The sequence below is a fragment of the Apodemus sylvaticus genome, chromosome X (genome assembly GCF_947179515.1).
Source record: "Apodemus sylvaticus chromosome X, mApoSyl1.1, whole genome shotgun sequence".
Classification (NCBI taxonomy): Eukaryota; Metazoa; Chordata; class Mammalia; order Rodentia; family Muridae; genus Apodemus; species Apodemus sylvaticus.
The window spans coordinates 149979520-149997903 of record NC_067495.1 but is presented as its reverse complement, the minus strand read 5'-3'; the positions used below and the strand labels follow the sequence as shown (position 1 = coordinate 149997903).

The window sequence follows — 18384 nt, the reverse complement described above, 5'->3', positions numbered from 1 at the left end:
GGCGTGTCGAGCACCGCCTCTTCCGCCCTGCCGGGTGTCGCACGAGGCCGGCTTGAAGGGGAAGTGAGTCAGTGTTCACGGACCCGGCCGGCTAAGGCCCGCGCCCGCCGAGGCCCCAAGAGGCCTCGGCTCGGCGGCGGCGGCGGCGACAGCGGCCATGGCCGGGGGGCCGGGCCCGGGGGAGCCTGTGGTTCCCGGCGCCCAGCACTTCTTGTACGAGGTGCCACCCTGGGTTATGTGCCGCTTCTACAAAGTGATGGACGCCCTGGAGCCCGCCGACTGGTGCCAGTTCGGTGGGTGACGGCATGGTCGGCGTGGGGTGGTGGACCCAAGCTTCTGGGGCTGAAGCCTGATGTTCCTCATCCCGCAGCGGCCTTGATCGTGCGCGACCAGACAGAGCTGCGGCTGTGTGAGCGCTCCGAGCAGCGCACGGCCAGTGTTCTGTGGCCCTGGATCAACCGCAACGCCCGCGTGGCTGACCTCGTTCACATCCTTACACACCTGCAGCTGCTGCGTGCAAGGGACATCATCACAGCCTGTGAGCGAGCATAGCCCCAGGGACCCTAGGGATGGGAACCCAGGAGGGGTGACGGGTACAGAGCTTCCTGAGAAAGGGGACCATATGGGAGCTCCCATCCCCAACCCCTACACATAGAGAGCCCTGAATCACAACCCCCCCTTTCCTTCCTTGTTATCCCAGGGCACCCTCCTGCCCCTGTTGTGCCCCCAAGCACCGCTGCCCCAAGGCCCAGCAGCATTTCTGCAGACTCTGAGGCCGAGGACTGGAGCCCCCGGAAATTGCAGTCCTCTGCCTCCACCTTCCTCTCCCCAGGTAAAAAGAACCCGGGTGTTGGGCTTGATATGCCTGAGGAAAAGGCCACCATGACTGCTGACATGGCTGTAGACTGCTCCTGGTCTCTGCCTCTCACTGCCATCTTTATGAAGCTTTTCCAGGCTCCCAGACCCATTCTGAGTCAGAGCTCCTCCAGGTTCCACTCCCTGTTTCCCTCGGGCCACCACTACCATCTTCAGTCCCTTCCTCCACCAAGGTAAGTATCCTTTAACCCCCAGGGAAATTTCCAGACAAAGAGGAAGAAACTTGACTTTTGGTGTACCACTGAGCCCAAATCAGCACAGCCAGGTCATCTGAGAAACAGCTAGTGTTGAGGGAAGCTTTTAACCTGGACCAAGGAAAATAGACAGGGCCCTCTCCTGATGGTCTCTTCCAGCAGCCAAGCCCAGAGAGCCCAGTCTCTGGCCTCCAAAGAGTCCATCCCTCCCCATTTTGCTGGCCTTTCTGTGAGATTTCCCAAGGCACCTGTAACTTCTCTGAAGAACTCCGGATTGGAGAGGGTGGTTTTGGATGTGTATACAGAGCAGTCATGAGAAATACTACATATGCTGTGAAGAGACTGAAGGAGGTAGGTGTAATGGTGGGGTAGCCACTAGGAAGACAATCCATCAGCCCTTGTTTGTCTAGTTCCTCCATCAGCCCCTCACTTCTGCAGTTCCCTGCCTCCAGCCTCCCCAAGCAGTTCCTTCAGTCCTCTGATTCCAGTTCAAGAACTCCAAGCTTTCCATTATTATGGGCCCAAAAACAGCTGATAAGCTTGGCTCATGTTGCCTGTTTTCCCTACCTCTTCCGCCCACCATGCCTGGGGCTACAGGAGGCTGACCTAGAGTGGACTGTGGTGAAACAGAGCTTCCTAACAGAGGTGGAACAGCTATCAAGGTGAGCCTTGGGGGTCCCTCATGTCTAGGGACACAAGGAGAGCCATACCAGGGCCTCATCAGTCTTTAGGACTGCTCCTCAACACAAGGTATGGCTCCCTTAGGCCCTCTAGGCCTTGCCAGGCCCAGGGAACATCAAGTGCTGCCCACCCAACCCGACCTGACGAAAAGTAGTAGAACCCAGAAAACTAAAGAAGTCAGACTCCACTCTTTGTAACAGGTTTCGTCACCCAAATATCGTGGACTTTGCTGGCTACTGTGCAGAGAATGGCTTCTACTGCCTTGTTTATGGCTTCTTGCCCAATGGCTCCTTAGAAGATCAACTCCACCTTCAGGTAGTCCTAGCTTATCTGGCATAGCCTCTTAGCCTTTGATAGGCAGGACTTGGGCTTCTGACTCCCCCTCAAAGTCAAGGTTTGGCCCAGGGTTTTCTTTCTTCCTTTTTATTTACTTGTTTCTTTGAGACAATGCCTCATGGCCCAGCCCAGGCTGTCTCAAATTGGCAATTATCCTGCTTCAGCCTACTCTGTGCTAGAATTATAGGTATGGACCATTATACTCAGTTTGGCCCAAGATTTTCCACACAATTCTTTCCTCTGTCCTCTTCCCACTGTTCCTCTATTGGGAGTTTATTGGCTTGGGAAGCAGAATAGTTAAAGGATTTAGACCACAAAGCTCTTGAGGACTGGGGACCAGAAGAGACAGGCTATCAGACTGAACCCAAGCTTGAGCCATACCTGAATGTCATACTCACAAACCACCACACATACAAGATAAGAGCTTCCCTCTCAAACTGTTTTGGGAGAGGGGAGGGAGAAGGACATCAGCACTTTCTTTTTTGTGGGGGAGGAGTTTCGAGACAGGGTTTCTCTGTGTAGTTCTGGCTGTCCTAGAACTCACTCTGTAGACCAGGCTGGCCTTGAACTCAGAAATCCACCTGCCTCTGCCTCTGCCTCTGCCTCTGCCTCTGCCTCTGCCTCCCAAGTGCTGGGATTACAGCTGTGTGCCACCACCGCCCAGTGCATCAGCACATTCTATGCAGTTAGGTAAACCTGAGCCCATCACATTTTGTCTTGAGTCCTGAGAAATGTTCTCTAGTTATTATCCCAGCTGTAGAATGCTTGTCAAAACTTTGAAATAGCAAAGCTACCACTTGCTCATGAATTAAGTCATAGACTATCTTATCTTGTTCCTCATTCTCTAGAAAGGGATACTGAGGCTCAGAATAAAGTAGATAGCTTGCTCCAAGCTGCAGAGTGACAGGTGAGGGGAGGTTGGGGGGGTAGTCAGAGAACAGCTGTTCCGAGGTGCCCCTGTGCTTCCGTCTTTGTCACTCCAGACCCAGGCCTGCTCCCCACTTTCCTGGCCTCAACGACTGGACATTCTTCTGGGCACAGCCCGGGCTATTCAGTTTTTACATCAAGACAGCCCCAGCCTTATCCATGGAGACATCAAGAGGTGAGGAGAGGCTCAGAAGAGCTATAGAAAGTCTTGTGGCCAGGGAAACAGTGACCCCTGCTCAATGAGCAGCTCTGTTCTGAGTGTCCCTATGATATTCTTCCTGCCCAGTCCTGTGGATATAGGGACAGGTGTTGCCTGGGACCACAGAGCTGAGAGTACTTAATTAGGGCTATGAGCACCCCTGCAGGGTACAAGTATACAAATAAAGCCCTGGTGGTAAGCAGAAGCCAAACAGTGTGAAGGGGCTCTGGGACTGCTAGCCCTCAGACAGCTGGGATGCAATGCCAGCCACTTTCCATAAGCAATAAGCCTCTATTCCAGTTTATCAGGACCATTTAGGTGTGGGGGACAGAAAAAAAAGGTAGTTGGGCCTGAACTGGTGCCATTCTTCCCTTTCAAAGTTCTAATGTGCTTCTGGATGAGAGACTGATGCCCAAGCTGGGAGACTTTGGCCTGGCTCGTTTCAGCCGCTTTGCAGGGGCCAAACCAAGCCAGAGCAGTACTGTGGCCCGGACTTGCACAGTTCGAGGTACCCTCGCCTACCTGCCTGAGGAGTACATCAAGACAGGCCGGCTGGCTGTGGACACCGATACCTTCAGCTTTGGGGTGGTGAGCCACCAGCCCTTCTGTTGGCTTGGGGAGGGAAAACCCCAGTAAGTGAAGTCAGAAAAGCCTAGAGAATTCTAGGCCTAGGGCAGAGGAAAACCTAGTGAAAAGTTAGCATAGCTTTGGCTTTGGGGCTCACCTTGCCTCATACACTTCCCTCATCCCTTGCACTAAATTGTATTCATAATTTGCATCCTTTTGCTTCATATAGCCACTCTGAATTGCTTAAGCTTCAGTCCCATAGCAACGCTGTCCTTGCTGGGAGGTGGTCTTTACCTACCTGTCCCAGGACTTCTTTCCCATCAGCAATGATCCATGCCCATTCTACAAGCCTCTTTTCTGCACACCATTTCTCTCTGCTAAGGTGATACTGTCCATGTCATTCTCCCTAGGTAATACTGGAGACCCTTGCTGGTCAGAGGGCTGTGAGGACACAAGGTGCAAAGACCAAGTATTTGGTGAGCCTCCTAAGGTGGGGCATGGAGGGAGGGAGGGGCAGCTACAACCAGTGGGTACAGCCCCAGAGGGTGGGATCATACAGATCCTTTACATTGCCCCACAGTAGCCTCCTACTGCTGCTGCTGACTCATCTTTAGAAGTGGGTAAGTCCCCAAGCAGTTTCTTTTACCTTGCAAGGAAGACCCTGTCTTTATTCTGTACATAGGCCTTGAGGCTAGGGATGTAACCTCAGTGGTAGAGTGATTACCTTATTGCATGCAAGGCCCTGGGTTCCATCCCCATCAAAGGGGAAAAAAGAACTTTGACAGGTTCCTCCTCTGCCTTGGGCTGGGGACAGAGAGGGGGCTATTCCTCATACCCCGGGACCAAACCTACATTGGAACTTAGAGTGGGGCTGAGTAAAGTCAGTGGGAAATAGGCAGGCTGTTAAAGCAGCAGCTCCAAGCCATCCTGACCTATACCCCTACATTTCTGTGTACCTTGCTGTGCACTGAGATAGGGCTAAGGAATAAAAGACCTAAAGCTTAGCATCTGAGCACATGGTTTTGGTCCCAACATTCAAGAATCTGAGGCAGGAGGATTGCTGGGAGCTGGAGGCCAGCTGGGGTGATATAGCAAAACCCTCTATCAAAAACAACAACAACAAATTAGTTGATTATGGTGGCACATGCACTTGGGAGGTAGAAGCAGGGGAGGTCAGAAATTCAAAGTTATCCTCAGTTATATAGTAAGTTCAAGGCCAGAGTAAGTTACATGGTGTGGTGCCCTGCCTCAAACAAACATACAAGAAGAGACAAGAAACATAGGTTTTAGTCCCATCTACACAGTGGCCATGGATCAAATTCCTGCTCTTCATTGAGCCTCAGTTTCCCATATAGAAAACAGACTTTTTTTTTTTTTTTGGTTTTTTGAGACAGGGTTTCTCTGTGTAGCCCTGGCTGTCCTGGAACTCACTCTGTAGACCAGGCTGGCCTCGAACTCAGAAATCCGCCTGCCTCTGCCTCCCAGAGTGCTGGGATTACAGGTGTGTGCTACCTCTGCCCGACTAGAAAACAGACTATTACATGAACACTATTCCAATAATTCCTGGGCCCAGAACATGCTTGGTTAATGCTGGGTCATCACTTTTTACAGAGTTGTACATCTCCTATTGCTTCTCCGGGATGGAGCCTGTTTTTGTCTGCTATTGGGCTCGGAGGGGGATTTAACCCACCCCACAAATTGAACCAGATTTTACCCATCCCTCATTCCTTTAACTTTCTACATCCTTAGCACATCCCAGCTCAAGTACCATTTGCTCAGGCCCCACGGACCTTGCTAGCAGACTAGTAGTTTTGTTGGCATCTATTTCCCCCACTGCAATGGAATGTCAGGACTGTAAAACAAGGCCCAGCATGTTTCATTTGTGGCTGGTATCAGCAGATCCCCAGACAGCACTAGGCACATAGTGGGTGTTTAATGAACCCAGGGAAAGAAGACCATAGGACTGAGGGGCAGTGGCCTGGAAGATTTGGCGGAACTATGCTGACAATATTTGTTCTACAGAAAGACCTGATTGAAGATGAGGCTGAAGAGGCCAGAGTGGCCCTGAAAAGCACCCAGCCTACTCTGTGGGTGGGTGTAGCCACAGATGCTTGGGCTGCTCCAATTGCTGCCCAGATTTATAAGAAGCACCTGGACTCCAGACCTGGGCCCTGCCCACCCCAGTTGGGCCTGGGCCTGGCTCAACTAGCTTGCTGCTGCATGCACCGTCGGGCCAAGAAGAGGCCCCCCATGACCCAGGTAACCCTGGGGAGGCCAGCTACTAATGGGGGCATAGTGGCCAGCAAGAAGACTTGCATCAACTTGCCCCGCTTGATAGCAATAGCTACAAAATGCCTACCTAATCTCTTTACAGAGGCAAAACTCCCAACATTCCTTGCTTGTCCTTTGGCTCTGTTTGGGGAGGTGCTCTGTGGAACTAAGTGGTAAAGGGCTACTTTACTGGATGAGGCTCAGATCCCAGAAACAGGTAGAAGGAAGGGACTCTGATCATGGCCCCTAGTGGGGGTGCTGTGCCTTTCACTACCTTGTCTTTTTCTCTTACCTTCCGCCTCTTCCGGTGATGGGTGTTTTGTTGTTGTTGTTGTTTGTTTGTTTGTTTGTTTTTGGTTTTTTGATACAGGGTTTCTCTGTGTAGCCCTGGCTGTCCTGGAACTCACTCTGTAGACCAGGCTGGCCTAGAACTCAGAAATCTGCCTGCCTCGTGCTGGGATTAAAGGCGTGTGCCACCACTGCCTGGCCCGGTGATGGTTAAGAATAGAGTTCTTGGCTTTGGTGGCCATGAATCTCAACAGTCCTTGGGATGAGACAAAGGAAAAAAGGACAACGTTTTTCCAGCTGCAGAGTGTACCAGCTTTGTGTTATCTGTCATTCCTATGGCTATATGGGGCCTGTGGTGTTAAACTGAACACAGGCAAGTCTAGGCCAACCTGGAGCAGCAAAGTAGCTATGTAGTTTGGTCAGGTCTGGGCTGCCCTGCCCAACCAGGAACCCATGCTCTGCCCATCCTGAGAGCCTCTCTCTCCACACAGGTATACAAGAGACTAGAAGGGCTTCAGGCAGGGCCTCCCTGGGAGCTAGAGGTTGCCGGCCATGGCTCCCCTTCCCCACAGGAGAACTCCTACATGTCCACCACTGGCAGTGCCCAGAGTGGGGATGAACCATGGCAGCCTCTGGTAGTGACAACAAGAGCCCCAACCCAGGCTGCCCAGCAACTCCAGAGAAGTCCCAACCAGCCAGTGGAAAGTGATGAGAGTGTTTCCGGCCTCTCTGCTACCGTGCATTCCTGGCACTTGACTCCAGGTTCACAACCAAGCCCAGCATCCTTCAGAGAGGCTTGTTGTACTCAGGGAGGCACTACCAGAGAATCAAGTTTGAGGAGTAGCCCAGGCTTCCAGCCTACAACCATGGAAGGTAACTTGGGATAGGATCTCCCTTCCTAGCCCTTCTCCCTACTCCATGCCTAAAGTCAAAAGTGTAGAATTCTAGGCTCTGTCTAGGCAGCCTGGTCTGTGGTCTGATCCTTCCCAGCCTGGGCCCTAGAACTTACTGGAGAATTCTGCCCTGCAGCCAGCATCACAGGCAGTGGGGTCTGGGAAGATTCTGGAAGCTAGAGTGTCACTCAGGGTTGCCAGAGACAGCTAAGAAGTTACTGTCTCTGCCCAGGCTCATCTACAGTCACCTCATCCCTGCTGTCATCAAAACCACCACAGATCATCATCAACCCAGCCCGACAGAAGATGGTAGAAAAGCTGGCCCTTTATGAGGAAGGAGTCTTGGATAGCCTGCAACTGCTGTCATCAGGCTTTTTCCCAGGTACCTGTAGATAACTTCAGCTCAGCTTCCCCAGAAGAGCTGTCATACATATATACAAACATGCATACAAGCTCATACTCTGCAGCTCCAGGGCACACAGGCATAATTCCTTATGCCAACCCTAAACCGCAGAGCATTTGTTCTGGCTGCACAATTAAAGCCCCCACTCACCAAGAAATAGGGCCCAGCTTTTGCTCAACATCTGTAGGGAGATGCCTAGCTTAATCCCTTCCTTCCCACCCAATAGCACATTCCTTCATCTGTGAGTACCAGTCTCCTCTCACATGCTCCCCAAAAAATGTGAAGTCCCAGCAGGAATTTCCCACTCCAGGTACTATATGAAAAGCTGCTGTTTAGAAAAAGAATGTGCACGCCTTTAATCCCAGCACTCTGGGAGGCAGAGGCAGAGGGATCTCTGAGTTGAGGCCAGCCTGATCTACAGAGTTCTAGGACAGCCAGGGCTACACAGAGAAACCCTGTCTCAAAAAACCAAAAAAAGAAAAAGAAAAAAAGAAAGAAAAAGAATGCCTTAGCTGGGGATAAGAGTGTGCCTGTAAAGATCATCCAGACTAGCAGGCATGAGAGATTGCTCTGTGGATAAGGCCATGTACTGCTTTTGCAGATGACCTGGCTTTAGTTTCCAGATTCCACATGAGGTAGTTTACAACTACTTGTAACTCTAGTCCCAGGGGATATGAGTCCCTCTTCTGGCCTCCACAGATACCTTTGTGTGCAAATAAAACTCACTCACATATAAATACACATATAAAAGTAAAAATCTTATTTTCAAAAAGCAAACTCTGGGAGGTAGAGGCAGGCGGATTTCTGAGTTCAAGGCCACCCTGGTTTACAGAGTGAATTTCAGGACAGCCAGGGCTATACAGAGAAACCCTGTCTTGGAAAAAACAAATCCAAAAAACAAACAAACAAAAGCAAACTAAAGGTAAAAAGAAAACTTTGGATACAAAGACTGCCCTGAGCCAGGCAATGGTGGCACAGACCTTTAATCCCAGCACTTGGGAGGCAGAGGCAGGCAGATCTCTAAGTTTGGGGCCAACTTGGTCTACAGAGCAAGTTCCAGGACATCCAGGGCTACACAGAGAAACCCTGTCTCAAAAAAAAGGTGGTGTGGAGTGGGGACTTAGCTCAGTGGTAGAGCATTTGCTTACCAAGTGAAAGACCCTAGGTTCCAGTCTCCTCCCACATGCTCAGTTGGGAGTGGGAGGGTACCCTGTAAGTTCTGTGGTCATGGTTCATGTCAGGGTATTTGAAAGACAAGAAGTTGTCCCCTACTTATTAAGTGGTATTTTCTCTTCCATAGGCTTGGATTTAGAACCTGAAAAGAGACAGGGACCTGAAGAAAGTGATGAATTCCAGAGCTGATTTGTTCACCCAGACAAATCCCTCAGACTCAGATGTCAAAGTTCTCATGGTTGGAAGTTCTCACGTGTGCAAACTCCTCAGTAGCCCAAAGGCATCAGGTGGCAAAGGAGAGAGGGTGGTGGACCCTGCTGTTCTCAGAATATGAGCACAGACAGGGCCAGCTGAAGAACCTGATAGAACCTGATAAGGCAGACAATGTCAGGCCAGCATTTCTGAGCAAGGCAAGCAGAGCACCTAAGGGATTGGGTAGTACATAACAGAAGACTGCTAGCTACACAGGCCCAAGGATACAAGTGGGTCTATTTGTATAGTGGGAGCTGGCTCCCCTGAGAGCTAGACAAGATATCCACAGCCTAGCTGTGATCTATTCCTCTGAACTTCCCTAGAACCCCAGGAGAAAGTAGCTATTGTGCTTGTAAATTGCATATGGTGTGTGTGTGTGTGTGTGTGTGTGTGTGTGTGTGTGTGTGTGTCTTTCAGTTCAGTCCACTAGCTAGAAGTGAGCACTCTGAGATTCTCCCAAGAGTCTAGTAAAACCCTCCCCATCTTGGGTGGATATATGCAAGCCTTGCTAGATACCAGTGAGCTAGTTTCATATGACTACTGCCTGCCTAGGCAGGCTGACTCTATACCCTGCAAATTGACTGTGGATGCCCATGTTGAGCTGTAGACTAAGGTTCTGCTTATGGCAGAAAGGTTCAGCAAAGCACAGCTTTGTGGTACCCAGACAGTGAGAAGCCCCAAGAAAGCAGAAACTGAGCAAAGCTAAGTATTTGAGGAGAGAGGAATGTTACATCTTAAGAAACAAGTTTTTGTGTAACCAAGTGTCTTCACAAGTAACCCAGGGTTATAGCCCAGGCTTACAGTGATTCTGTGTTCGAGTCATGAGTCACACTACATGCCCCTGTGAAATTGGTGGCATCCAATTTGTCCTTGAGTAATAAAAGCATACATTTCACTGTCTGGTTAAACTTGTGGAATTTGTTGTGCTAAAAGCTTTATGCTTTCCTAATGCTTTATATCTCTGGGTTCTTAAGTGTCCATCCGAAACTCAGGCCCCTAGCTTTTCTTTTCTCTTGTCAAGTCCAGACTGGGGGATAGATCCCCAATGCTGCTCCCCTTGCTTTCATGTCTTGTAGATTTCATGGATATTGACGCTATTTGATTCTGATCTTCATTCTGTGACCTTAAATGCACTTTTGGGGATGATTACTCTGGGATAGTTTGTATACAATCATCCCATCTGAAAATAAAGACAATTTTACTTCATTACCAACCTATATGTCTTTTCATTTTCTTTTCTTTCTTTTTTTTTTTTTTTTTGTTTTGGTTTTTCGAGACAGGGTTTCTCTGTGTAGCCCTGGCTGTCGTGGAACTCACTCTGTAGACCAGGCTGGCCTCAAACTCAGAGATCCGCCTGCCTCTGCCTCCCAAGCGCTGGGATTAAAGGCGTGCGCCACCACTACCCAGCTTCTTTTCTTTTTAGAACTCATATAGCCCTGACCTTGATGTTGATATGTAAACCAGACTGGCCTCGAACTCCAGAGGTCTATCTACCTCTGACAAGGCATGCTCCACCATGCCCAACTTGACTTTTTATTCTTTTTCTTCAGTTATTACATTGACTAGGGCCTATAAATTTTGAATACAAGTGGAGAACCCCACCCACTCTCAGGAGTTCTCACTTTTCTTAATAAGTCTATGTTTGTTCTATTTAAAAAGAAAAGAAACATCCTTGTTATTTTTCTTGTAAAGGTTGAATTGGAAGAGGAGTTACAGAATGTTTCAAATGATGCTTCTGAGACTATTGAGATAAACATGGAATTTGTTTACATTCTGTTCATGAGGTGGTCAGTTGGTTTTGAAGTGTTAAACTAGGTGCATATCCTGTCTTGGTCACCAATGTTCTGTTTTTGTTTGTTTTGCTGAAGTCTGTAAATGCAATTTTAAAAATGATACATTTTCTCTATTCTGACTGCCTCCCAAATAAAGGAGGCAGACTATAAGATTTATTTGATAAGCTTTACAGCACATTAGCTGAGTAATTATTAACCTATTATATTCCTCTAAGATAATCTGGCTACCTCTCAGCCAAAATCCCCATACTTGCAATTTTAGTATTGATCTGCCTCTCTCTGCTTCAGATGTTTTTCCATAGTGTCCTGACCCTCTCCTCATGATTCAATCCTCCCTTCCTCTCCCACTCTCTGCTCTCCCTCTGGCTGGCAGAGTCCCACCCTATTTCCTCTTGGCTGCTTAGTTTTTATTGACAAAATAAATGGGGAGCAATATCTACACAACTTGAAGTGAAAACTTAAGGGTTCTTTGGAAAGTCGGCTGGATGAAGTTTTTGCTGGGGCAAACAGATGAAGAAACAGTTTGTTGAAGTGGACACAGATGTGAAAGGCTAAGGCAGACTCATGAAGGATCGGTTCACTGAAGAAAACACAAGAGAGGATGTTCTGCTAAAGCAAACACATGAAAGGACACATGATGAAGGATTGTTTGCTAAGGACACACATGTACTGGTCTACCTTATATTGTGGAGTTGAGCTACATTTGTCTGTACTCCATAGAAAAAGCACCAAAAACTTGTGGCAGTGTACTGCACTTTCTTGCCACCTCTGCTAACTCAGTCTGATTGGTGCTGAAGCAAGGCCCATGGAAGACAAGTGATGTTTGGAGGGTATACATAGAACAGACAGACAGTAACAGGCTGAGCTTGGCTTGCTTATAGAGCTAGTTGTGCAAGGCTGGTGGGTCTTTGCTGTTCTTCACTTCCCTGAGAAAGGCACAACCAAGAACTTCTGGTGTTCCTCCAGGCCCATCTAGCCAAGGCCGAGGTCTGACTGTCTCTGCTGGGTCATGTCACCACTGTTGCTAACCCATCTCTACCAAACTGGACTACTGGTGTATCTGTGAAGTGTTTGCAAGTAGATCGAGCTGCCGCTGCTGCCTGCTAAATTGTGAAGTGAACTGCTGATTTCCAGACAACACACACAGGAGTTGCTCCAAAGAACCTTTCTAAACAGGCCCACCCTCACCCCCCACCCCTTATCCTTTCTTTTCCACTACCTCTTGTGAGTTGTGGGCTAAAGGGGGGGGGGTTTAAAGCATTTAAGAATGATCATTAAAAATAAGACATTGAAGAAATTATAGTTACACAAACATGAGATGAGAGATTCTTAGAATAAGCATTACAATGCTATGACCAGATTACAACTAGATATGGGGGCAGAGAAATCAGCATTTGAATAATACCAGAATAATATTTATATAGTGCTCAATAATATTTTGTCTACAGAATTCCATTTTTTATTTTTATTTATTTATTTTTTTTTTGGTTTTTTTGAGACAGGGTTTCTCTGTATAGCCCTGACTGTGCTGGATCTCACTCTGTATACCAGGCTGGTCTTGAACTCAGAAATCCACCTGCCTCTGCCTCCCAAGTGCTGGGATTAAAGGCATGTGCCACCACCGCCTGGCCAGAATTCCATTTATTAACATCTTTAGGTGTTTTCGGTTTTGTTTCATTGATGTTTTGTTTTGTTTTTCAGTAGGGTTTTGTTTTTGTTTTGTTTTTGTTTTTGTTTTGTTTTTGTTTTTTTGGTTGTGGTAGTGGTGTTGGTGTATGTATGTATGTGTGTGAGCCACAGCACAGTTGTGGAAATCAGAGCACAATTTGTGAGAGTCAGTTCTCTCCTTCCACATTGTGGGTCCTGAGGATTAAACTTGGGTCATCAGACCTTACTGCCAAGCATATTTACCTTCTAGTGTAGTGGTTTTCAACTTTCCTAATGCTTCAAAGGAAGGTTTGCAAAGCCAGATTTTCTTCAAAATGAAAGCAAATTGATAGTCTTGACAAAAGGAGGGAACACAGAAATGGAATTCTGCCTTGGTACTTGACTTGTTTTGTTGGCTTTTTATACCTTACTAGGTTTAATGAAAGTTACTTGCATGAACACTGGTAAGGGTTGTTCTCTGGAGTTCCTTTACAGTTGAAAGCATCTTTAAATTGCTTATGATACCTAATACAATGTAAGTGCTATGAAAATACATTGTGTTGTTTAGAGAATAATAGTATGGAAGAAAAATATAGTATAAATGAAATTTAAAAAATCTTGTCTGAGCAAACTCCTTACAGCCTGCCACATACCTGACTCCAAACCATAAATTCTCCTTTTCTATCTGATTCCTTTGGATACTGGCTAGGTCTTGCATATACTTTTTCTGATACGTTGGACTTCCTTATTTTTTCTCTAAAGCGCCCCTCCTGGCCATGTGACTGTCTACCAAGTCCTTAATTTCCAACCTAGCTTAACTCAACTCTTTTTGTTTGTTTGTTTGTTTGTTTTTTCAAGGCAGAGTTTCTCTATGTAGCCCTAGCTGTCCTGGAACTCACTCTGTAGACCAGGCTGGCCTCGCACTCAGAAATCTGCCTGCCTCTGCCTCCCAGAGTGCTGGGATTACAGGCGTGCGCCACCACTGCCTGGCTCCCATTCTGTCTTACAAACTGAGAAAGTTATTGCAGTGTTCACCTATAACTATGGATTCATGTTTTGTTCTTCCTACTCTGCTAGATTTATGTTTCAGGTGTTTTGAAGCTCTCATTGAATACATTCTTTTTAAAAAAGATTTATTTTTATGTATATGAGTACACTGTTGCTGTCTTCAGACACACTAGAAGAGGGCATCAGATCTCATTACAGATTGTTGTGAGCCACCATGTGGTTGTTGGGAATTGAACTCAGGATCTCTGGAAGAATAGCCAGTGTTCTTAACCACTGAGCCATCTCTCCAGCCCCAGAATACATTTATTCTGAATTTACCTTTTTATTGTTATAAAGTACCCTTCTGTCCCTAGTAACATCTCTTCAGAAGTTGGCTTTATCTGGCATTAATATAACTATAGGATATTGTTTTTCTTTCCTTTGTGTGTATGCAAAGGGTGTTGACATAGAAGTAGGTTGTGTACCCCAGGCTGACCTTGAACTCCAAGAATTCCTCCTCTACTTCCTGGGCATGAGCTGTTTTGTAGCCAAGGATGACCTTGAACTCCTTCCTGATCCTTCGACTCTCAAGAGCTTGGATTAGTAGAGAATGTCACCAAACCTGGCCAGGATATTACCTCTTGGACTTCGGGCACTGGATAACAATATGAATAAGATGTAAGGTGTTTATTCCTCCAACAACAAAAGGAAGAGATAGAGATAGTATTTGCAGAGGCACTAGTTGAGAATTCCCCCCAAACATATCAAAACCACAGATTACAACAAGCAAAATAAGTATGAGAACCACACTTAGTCACATCACAGTTTTAACTACCTAAAGTCAAAAGGAACTATTTAAAGTACCTGGAAGGAAAGAATCTAATGTTTCAAGAGAAATAATGAAAGGTAATAGACTCTTTAAACGTGCTGGAAAACTGCCAACCTAGATTTCTAGACCCAGTAAAATACCCTTTAAAAATTAATTAAAGCAAACAGCCGGGCAGTGGTGGTGCACGCCTGTAATCCCAGCACTTGGGAGGCAGAGGCAGGCAGATTTCTGAGTTCGAGGCCAGCCTGGTCTACAGAGTGAGTTCCAGGACAGCCAGGACTACACAGAGAAACCCTGTCTTGAAAAAAGCAAATCCAAAAAAAAAAAAAATTAAAGCAAACATATAGTGGTGCATAATCATAATCTTGGCATTACAGAGGCTGAAGCAGAAAGATCAGGAGTTCAAGGTCAGCCTCCATTGTAGCTGGCCTTTGCTACTTTGTGGGTTCTTCTTTTTCCCCCACCCTTTATCTCCCCCTATTTCACCCTCTATCACTAGATAGGAGAGAAAGAAGAATAGAGATAGTGGGGGGAGAGAGATCTCTGAATCTAATTTCTTTCCTTTTGTTTCTCCTTTGAGCATGACTACTAATAAACTGCAACCAACTCCCACCAAATGACCCACAACCACCAACCCTGCCTATGGGCCCCTAGCATTTATATACCCTCTGCAAAATTCCCAGAATTCCAAATGTCACACAATTACAGAAACTATCTGCAGCTGACAAAACCATGCCCCTGCTAGAGCAGGAGACAAATCATAGTCACTGCAGACAGTCCAAAGCAGCCCCACATTCCACACCTGGGATTAAAGCAAACACACATTCCTATTTCTGTGTTTTTTAAAGAAACCAAAATTCCAGAATTATCACTACAAAGGATCATGTCCCCAAACTAATCTTTGTCCTGCCCATCTGAGATGTTAAACTCCATTTGGTTTACTCTCCTTCAAGACAAGTCTAACCCCAGTCAAAGCAGCACATCAAATCAAACCTGTGCCCCTTAGTTTTTCAGTTGAATTGTTTATCCCTAGGGTTTAGGTTTGGTTGTTTGTTTAAGACAGGGTTGGCCAAAGCTGGCCTCAAACACTCCTGATCCTGCTAGCTACCTGCCTCAGCTTCCTAAATGCAGGCACCACCTCACCTGGCTTTCTGAGTTTAACTCAGCAACAGGGCCAGTAATGTTTTAGTAATGTTTCATTTAATTTCTTTATTATTATTATTATTATTATTATTATTATTATTATTATTATTCCTCCTTTCTAAAAAATCTATAAGAGCCATGCTGTGGTTTATAGGACACCAGTTGCTGGAACTGTCTGGAGCAAACCTTTGTAAAAGAAAGCTTGCTTTACAGTCAGCAGGAGGGTCTAGAATAAAGCTGTAGTCACTAGAGGTTGCATATTAAGTAGAGATAAGGACAATCTGGACCTGGAAGGTGCTGTTAATCTATGGTGGGGGATGGGGGAGCTACTCTGCTCACTTAGAAACCAGAAGGGAAGGATTGCATCTTTCTACTACCTTTATTCATTTTTAAAAATCATATCGTCAAGACTGCAGCTGTCACACTAGAAATATGCCCTCACTGTTGTTTTTCTCAGAGAGAATTAAAATCAGGCAAAAGCAATGACTGGGAAGTCTCCCTCTTGGGTTGGGTTTTTCTGCTGAGTCACTGCTTTAATGGCTGCCAGAGATAAATGACTCCCCCTCTTCCCAGCTTGTTTCTAAGGCAACCATTGAGCAAGACAGCAAGACAGCAGCAGTGAAGCCAGCTTGGGTCAGAAGCAGCTCCCATGCTGCCACCATGTTGCCTGCTTTCTTTTACTGTCCAGAACAAGTATATGTTTAGGAAAAAGAATGCTGGCTCTTAGTAGATGTAGCCATAGTGGCCTCTAAAGCATTAAACATTAGCTAAAGGATCACCTTTGAAAATCTAGAAAGTTAAAAGGCATATTGTTGTTACTTATTTAAACGTCAAGGATTTGTTTGGGCGTTCCCTCTTCCTCCTCCCCTTCCCCTTTTTCCCTCCCTACTTCCCCTCTCTTCCTCCCTCACTCCCTCCATTTCCTTCTTTCATTCCTCTTTTAATCAGCTTACAAAATAGGAGGTGTAAGTGGGCATAGTAACATTCCTTTAATCCCAACACTCTGGGGGCAGAGGCAGGTGGATCCCTGCGAAACTGGTGGCCTACCGAGTGAGTTCCAGGACAGCCACGACTATACAGAGAAACCCTGTCTCAAAAATAAGTCATCAGGGTTCCTTGTGGCATTTTCATATATCCTTGCCTTTTTGGTTGTTGTTTTGAGAAACAGTTTCCTTGTTACTCAGGCTGGCCTCTAGCTTCAAATGAAGCTGAGGGTGACTTTGAAGTTCTGATTCTCCTGCATCCTTGAGAGTGCTTCATGCTGCCCCCCCCCCCAAAAAGAAGCACATTCTGAATTGAGCTACATTCCCAGGTGAAGTAGAAACTTAAGGGTTTCTCGGAAAGTCAGTTATGTTAGGTGGTATTTTGCTGGGGCAAACACGTGAAGTTTCCTTAAAGTAGACACAGGTGAAAGGCTAAGGCAGACTCATGAAGGAACATTTAGCTGAAGCAGACACAGGAGAGAGAATGTTCTGCTAAAGCAAACATGTGAAAGGACACGTAATGAAGGATTCTTTGCTAAGAACACACATGTATTGGTCTGCCTTACATTGTGTAGTTGAGCTGCATTTGTTGGGTCTCCATAGAGATAAACGCACCAAAAAACTTCTGGTGGTATGCTGCAGTCTCTTGCAGCCTCCAAGGACTCAGAATGATTGGCAGAGTGAGAGAGTCACAGCCTAGAACTACTCTTGGTGTTCTTCTGGGTCCCTTCCTCCTGCTGACTCATGCCTAGGCAGAGGCCTGGCTGTCTCTATTGGTAGTGCCACTGCAATTGATTCCTATCTGCTGCCCTGACTCTACCAAGCTGGACCTGGTATCTGTGAAGTGTTTGTGAGTGGATCAAGCTGCTGCTGCTGCTGACCTGTGAACTGAACTGCCGATTTCCAGACAACACAGATGGGAGTTGCTCCAAAGAACCTTTCTAAACAGGTCCACTTCCCCTGTGTCCTTTCTTTTCCACTACCTCTGGTGGGTAGTGGGCTAAAAGAAATGTTAAAACATTTAAGAATCATCATTTAAAAATAAGGTTTAAAATAATTAAAATTATACCCAGGTCGCTTTTCATTGTCTTCACTGACCTTTTATTACACATTTAACCCTTAGTCTGATTTTCTTTAGTATGCACTTTATTCTTCATGGTGGATCTAGTTCTTTCCATATTTTCAGGTCCATAATCCTGGTCTATGCATATATGTTGAAATTATTTTATGTGTACACTGTCACTATCTTCAGACACCACAGAGGAGGGCACCAGATCTCATTACAGATGGTTGTGAGTCACCATGTAGTAGCTGGGAATTGAACTCAGGACCTCTGGAAGAGCAGTCAGTGCTCTTAACCACTGAGTCATCTCTCCAGCCCCATGGTAACATGTCTTTGATACTTTCTACATAAAAACTAATGTCTAACAGCTCTGGCCTTCATATCTGGCTTTTAAAAGCTTTTCTGTACTTCATGATTTTTTTTGTTGTTTGTTTGTTTGTTTGTTTGTTTCTCCAGACACAGTTTCTCTGTGTAGCCCTGGCTGTCCTGGAACTCACTCTGTAGACCAGGCTGGCCTCGAACTCAGAAATCCGCCTGCCTCTGCCTCCCAAGTGCTGGGATTATAGGCTACCACTGCCCAGCATTTCATGATTGCTTTATTTCTTTATTTTGATTTATTTATTTTTATTTTATGTGTATGTCTATGTACCACATTCATGCCTAGTGCCTGCAGAGATTCATTTACAAGGGAGATTTTCCTACTTTCATTGGGAAATTTTTCCAGGGAGGGATTATTTATTATCTTTTCTTGGTTAATCTGTTTTCTTTGTATTTCAGTCAGGAATGCTATCAAATTTCCACTTCTTATAATTTATTGGTCTTTTCTTTATGGTCTACCACATAATATTTTCCTATTTCATGTATGTTTGAAAAGAATGT

At 46.2% G+C, this 18384-nt stretch overlaps 1 protein-coding gene across 5 annotated transcripts; it reads left to right on the top strand.

The window, feature by feature from the left end:
- Positions 1 to 10277, top strand: Irak1 (interleukin 1 receptor associated kinase 1). Of its 5 annotated transcripts, none has more exons than XM_052170688.1 (15): positions 1 to 293; positions 371 to 538; positions 701 to 832; positions 946 to 1049; positions 1233 to 1421; positions 1668 to 1732; positions 1952 to 2066; positions 3071 to 3189; positions 3594 to 3801; positions 4191 to 4256; positions 5803 to 6039; positions 6155 to 6268; positions 6831 to 7212; positions 7465 to 7614; positions 8936 to 10277. In XM_052170688.1, exons 1-15 carry the CDS (start codon positions 158 to 160, stop codon positions 8995 to 8997), a joined length of 2247 nt encoding a protein of 748 aa, XP_052026648.1. In that variant the 5' UTR covers positions 1 to 157; the 3' UTR covers positions 8998 to 10277. The 5 variants fall into 5 exon arrangements, with proteins under 5 accessions (XP_052026648.1, XP_052026651.1, XP_052026647.1 ...); XM_052170687.1 differs by having other exon boundaries at positions 3 to 293; positions 1230 to 1421; XM_052170690.1 differs by lacking the exon at positions 6155 to 6268 and having other exon boundaries at positions 3 to 293.
- The last annotated feature ends 8107 nt before the right edge of the window (positions 10278 to 18384 follow it).

Bases quoted from the DNA above. Each gene is read 5' to 3' on its own strand.
- Irak1 (XM_052170687.1), top strand. From the start codon at position 158: ATGGCCGGGGGGCCGGGCCCGGGGGAGCCTGTGGTTCCCGGCGCCCAG. The intron at 833-945 runs GTAAAAAGAACC...ATCTTTATGAAG, and splicing joins CTCCACCTTCCTCTCCCCAG to CTTTTCCAGGCTCCCAGACC. The intron at 4,257-5,802 runs GTGAGCCTCCTA...TTTGTTCTACAG, and splicing joins GTGCAAAGACCAAGTATTTG to AAAGACCTGATTGAAGATGA.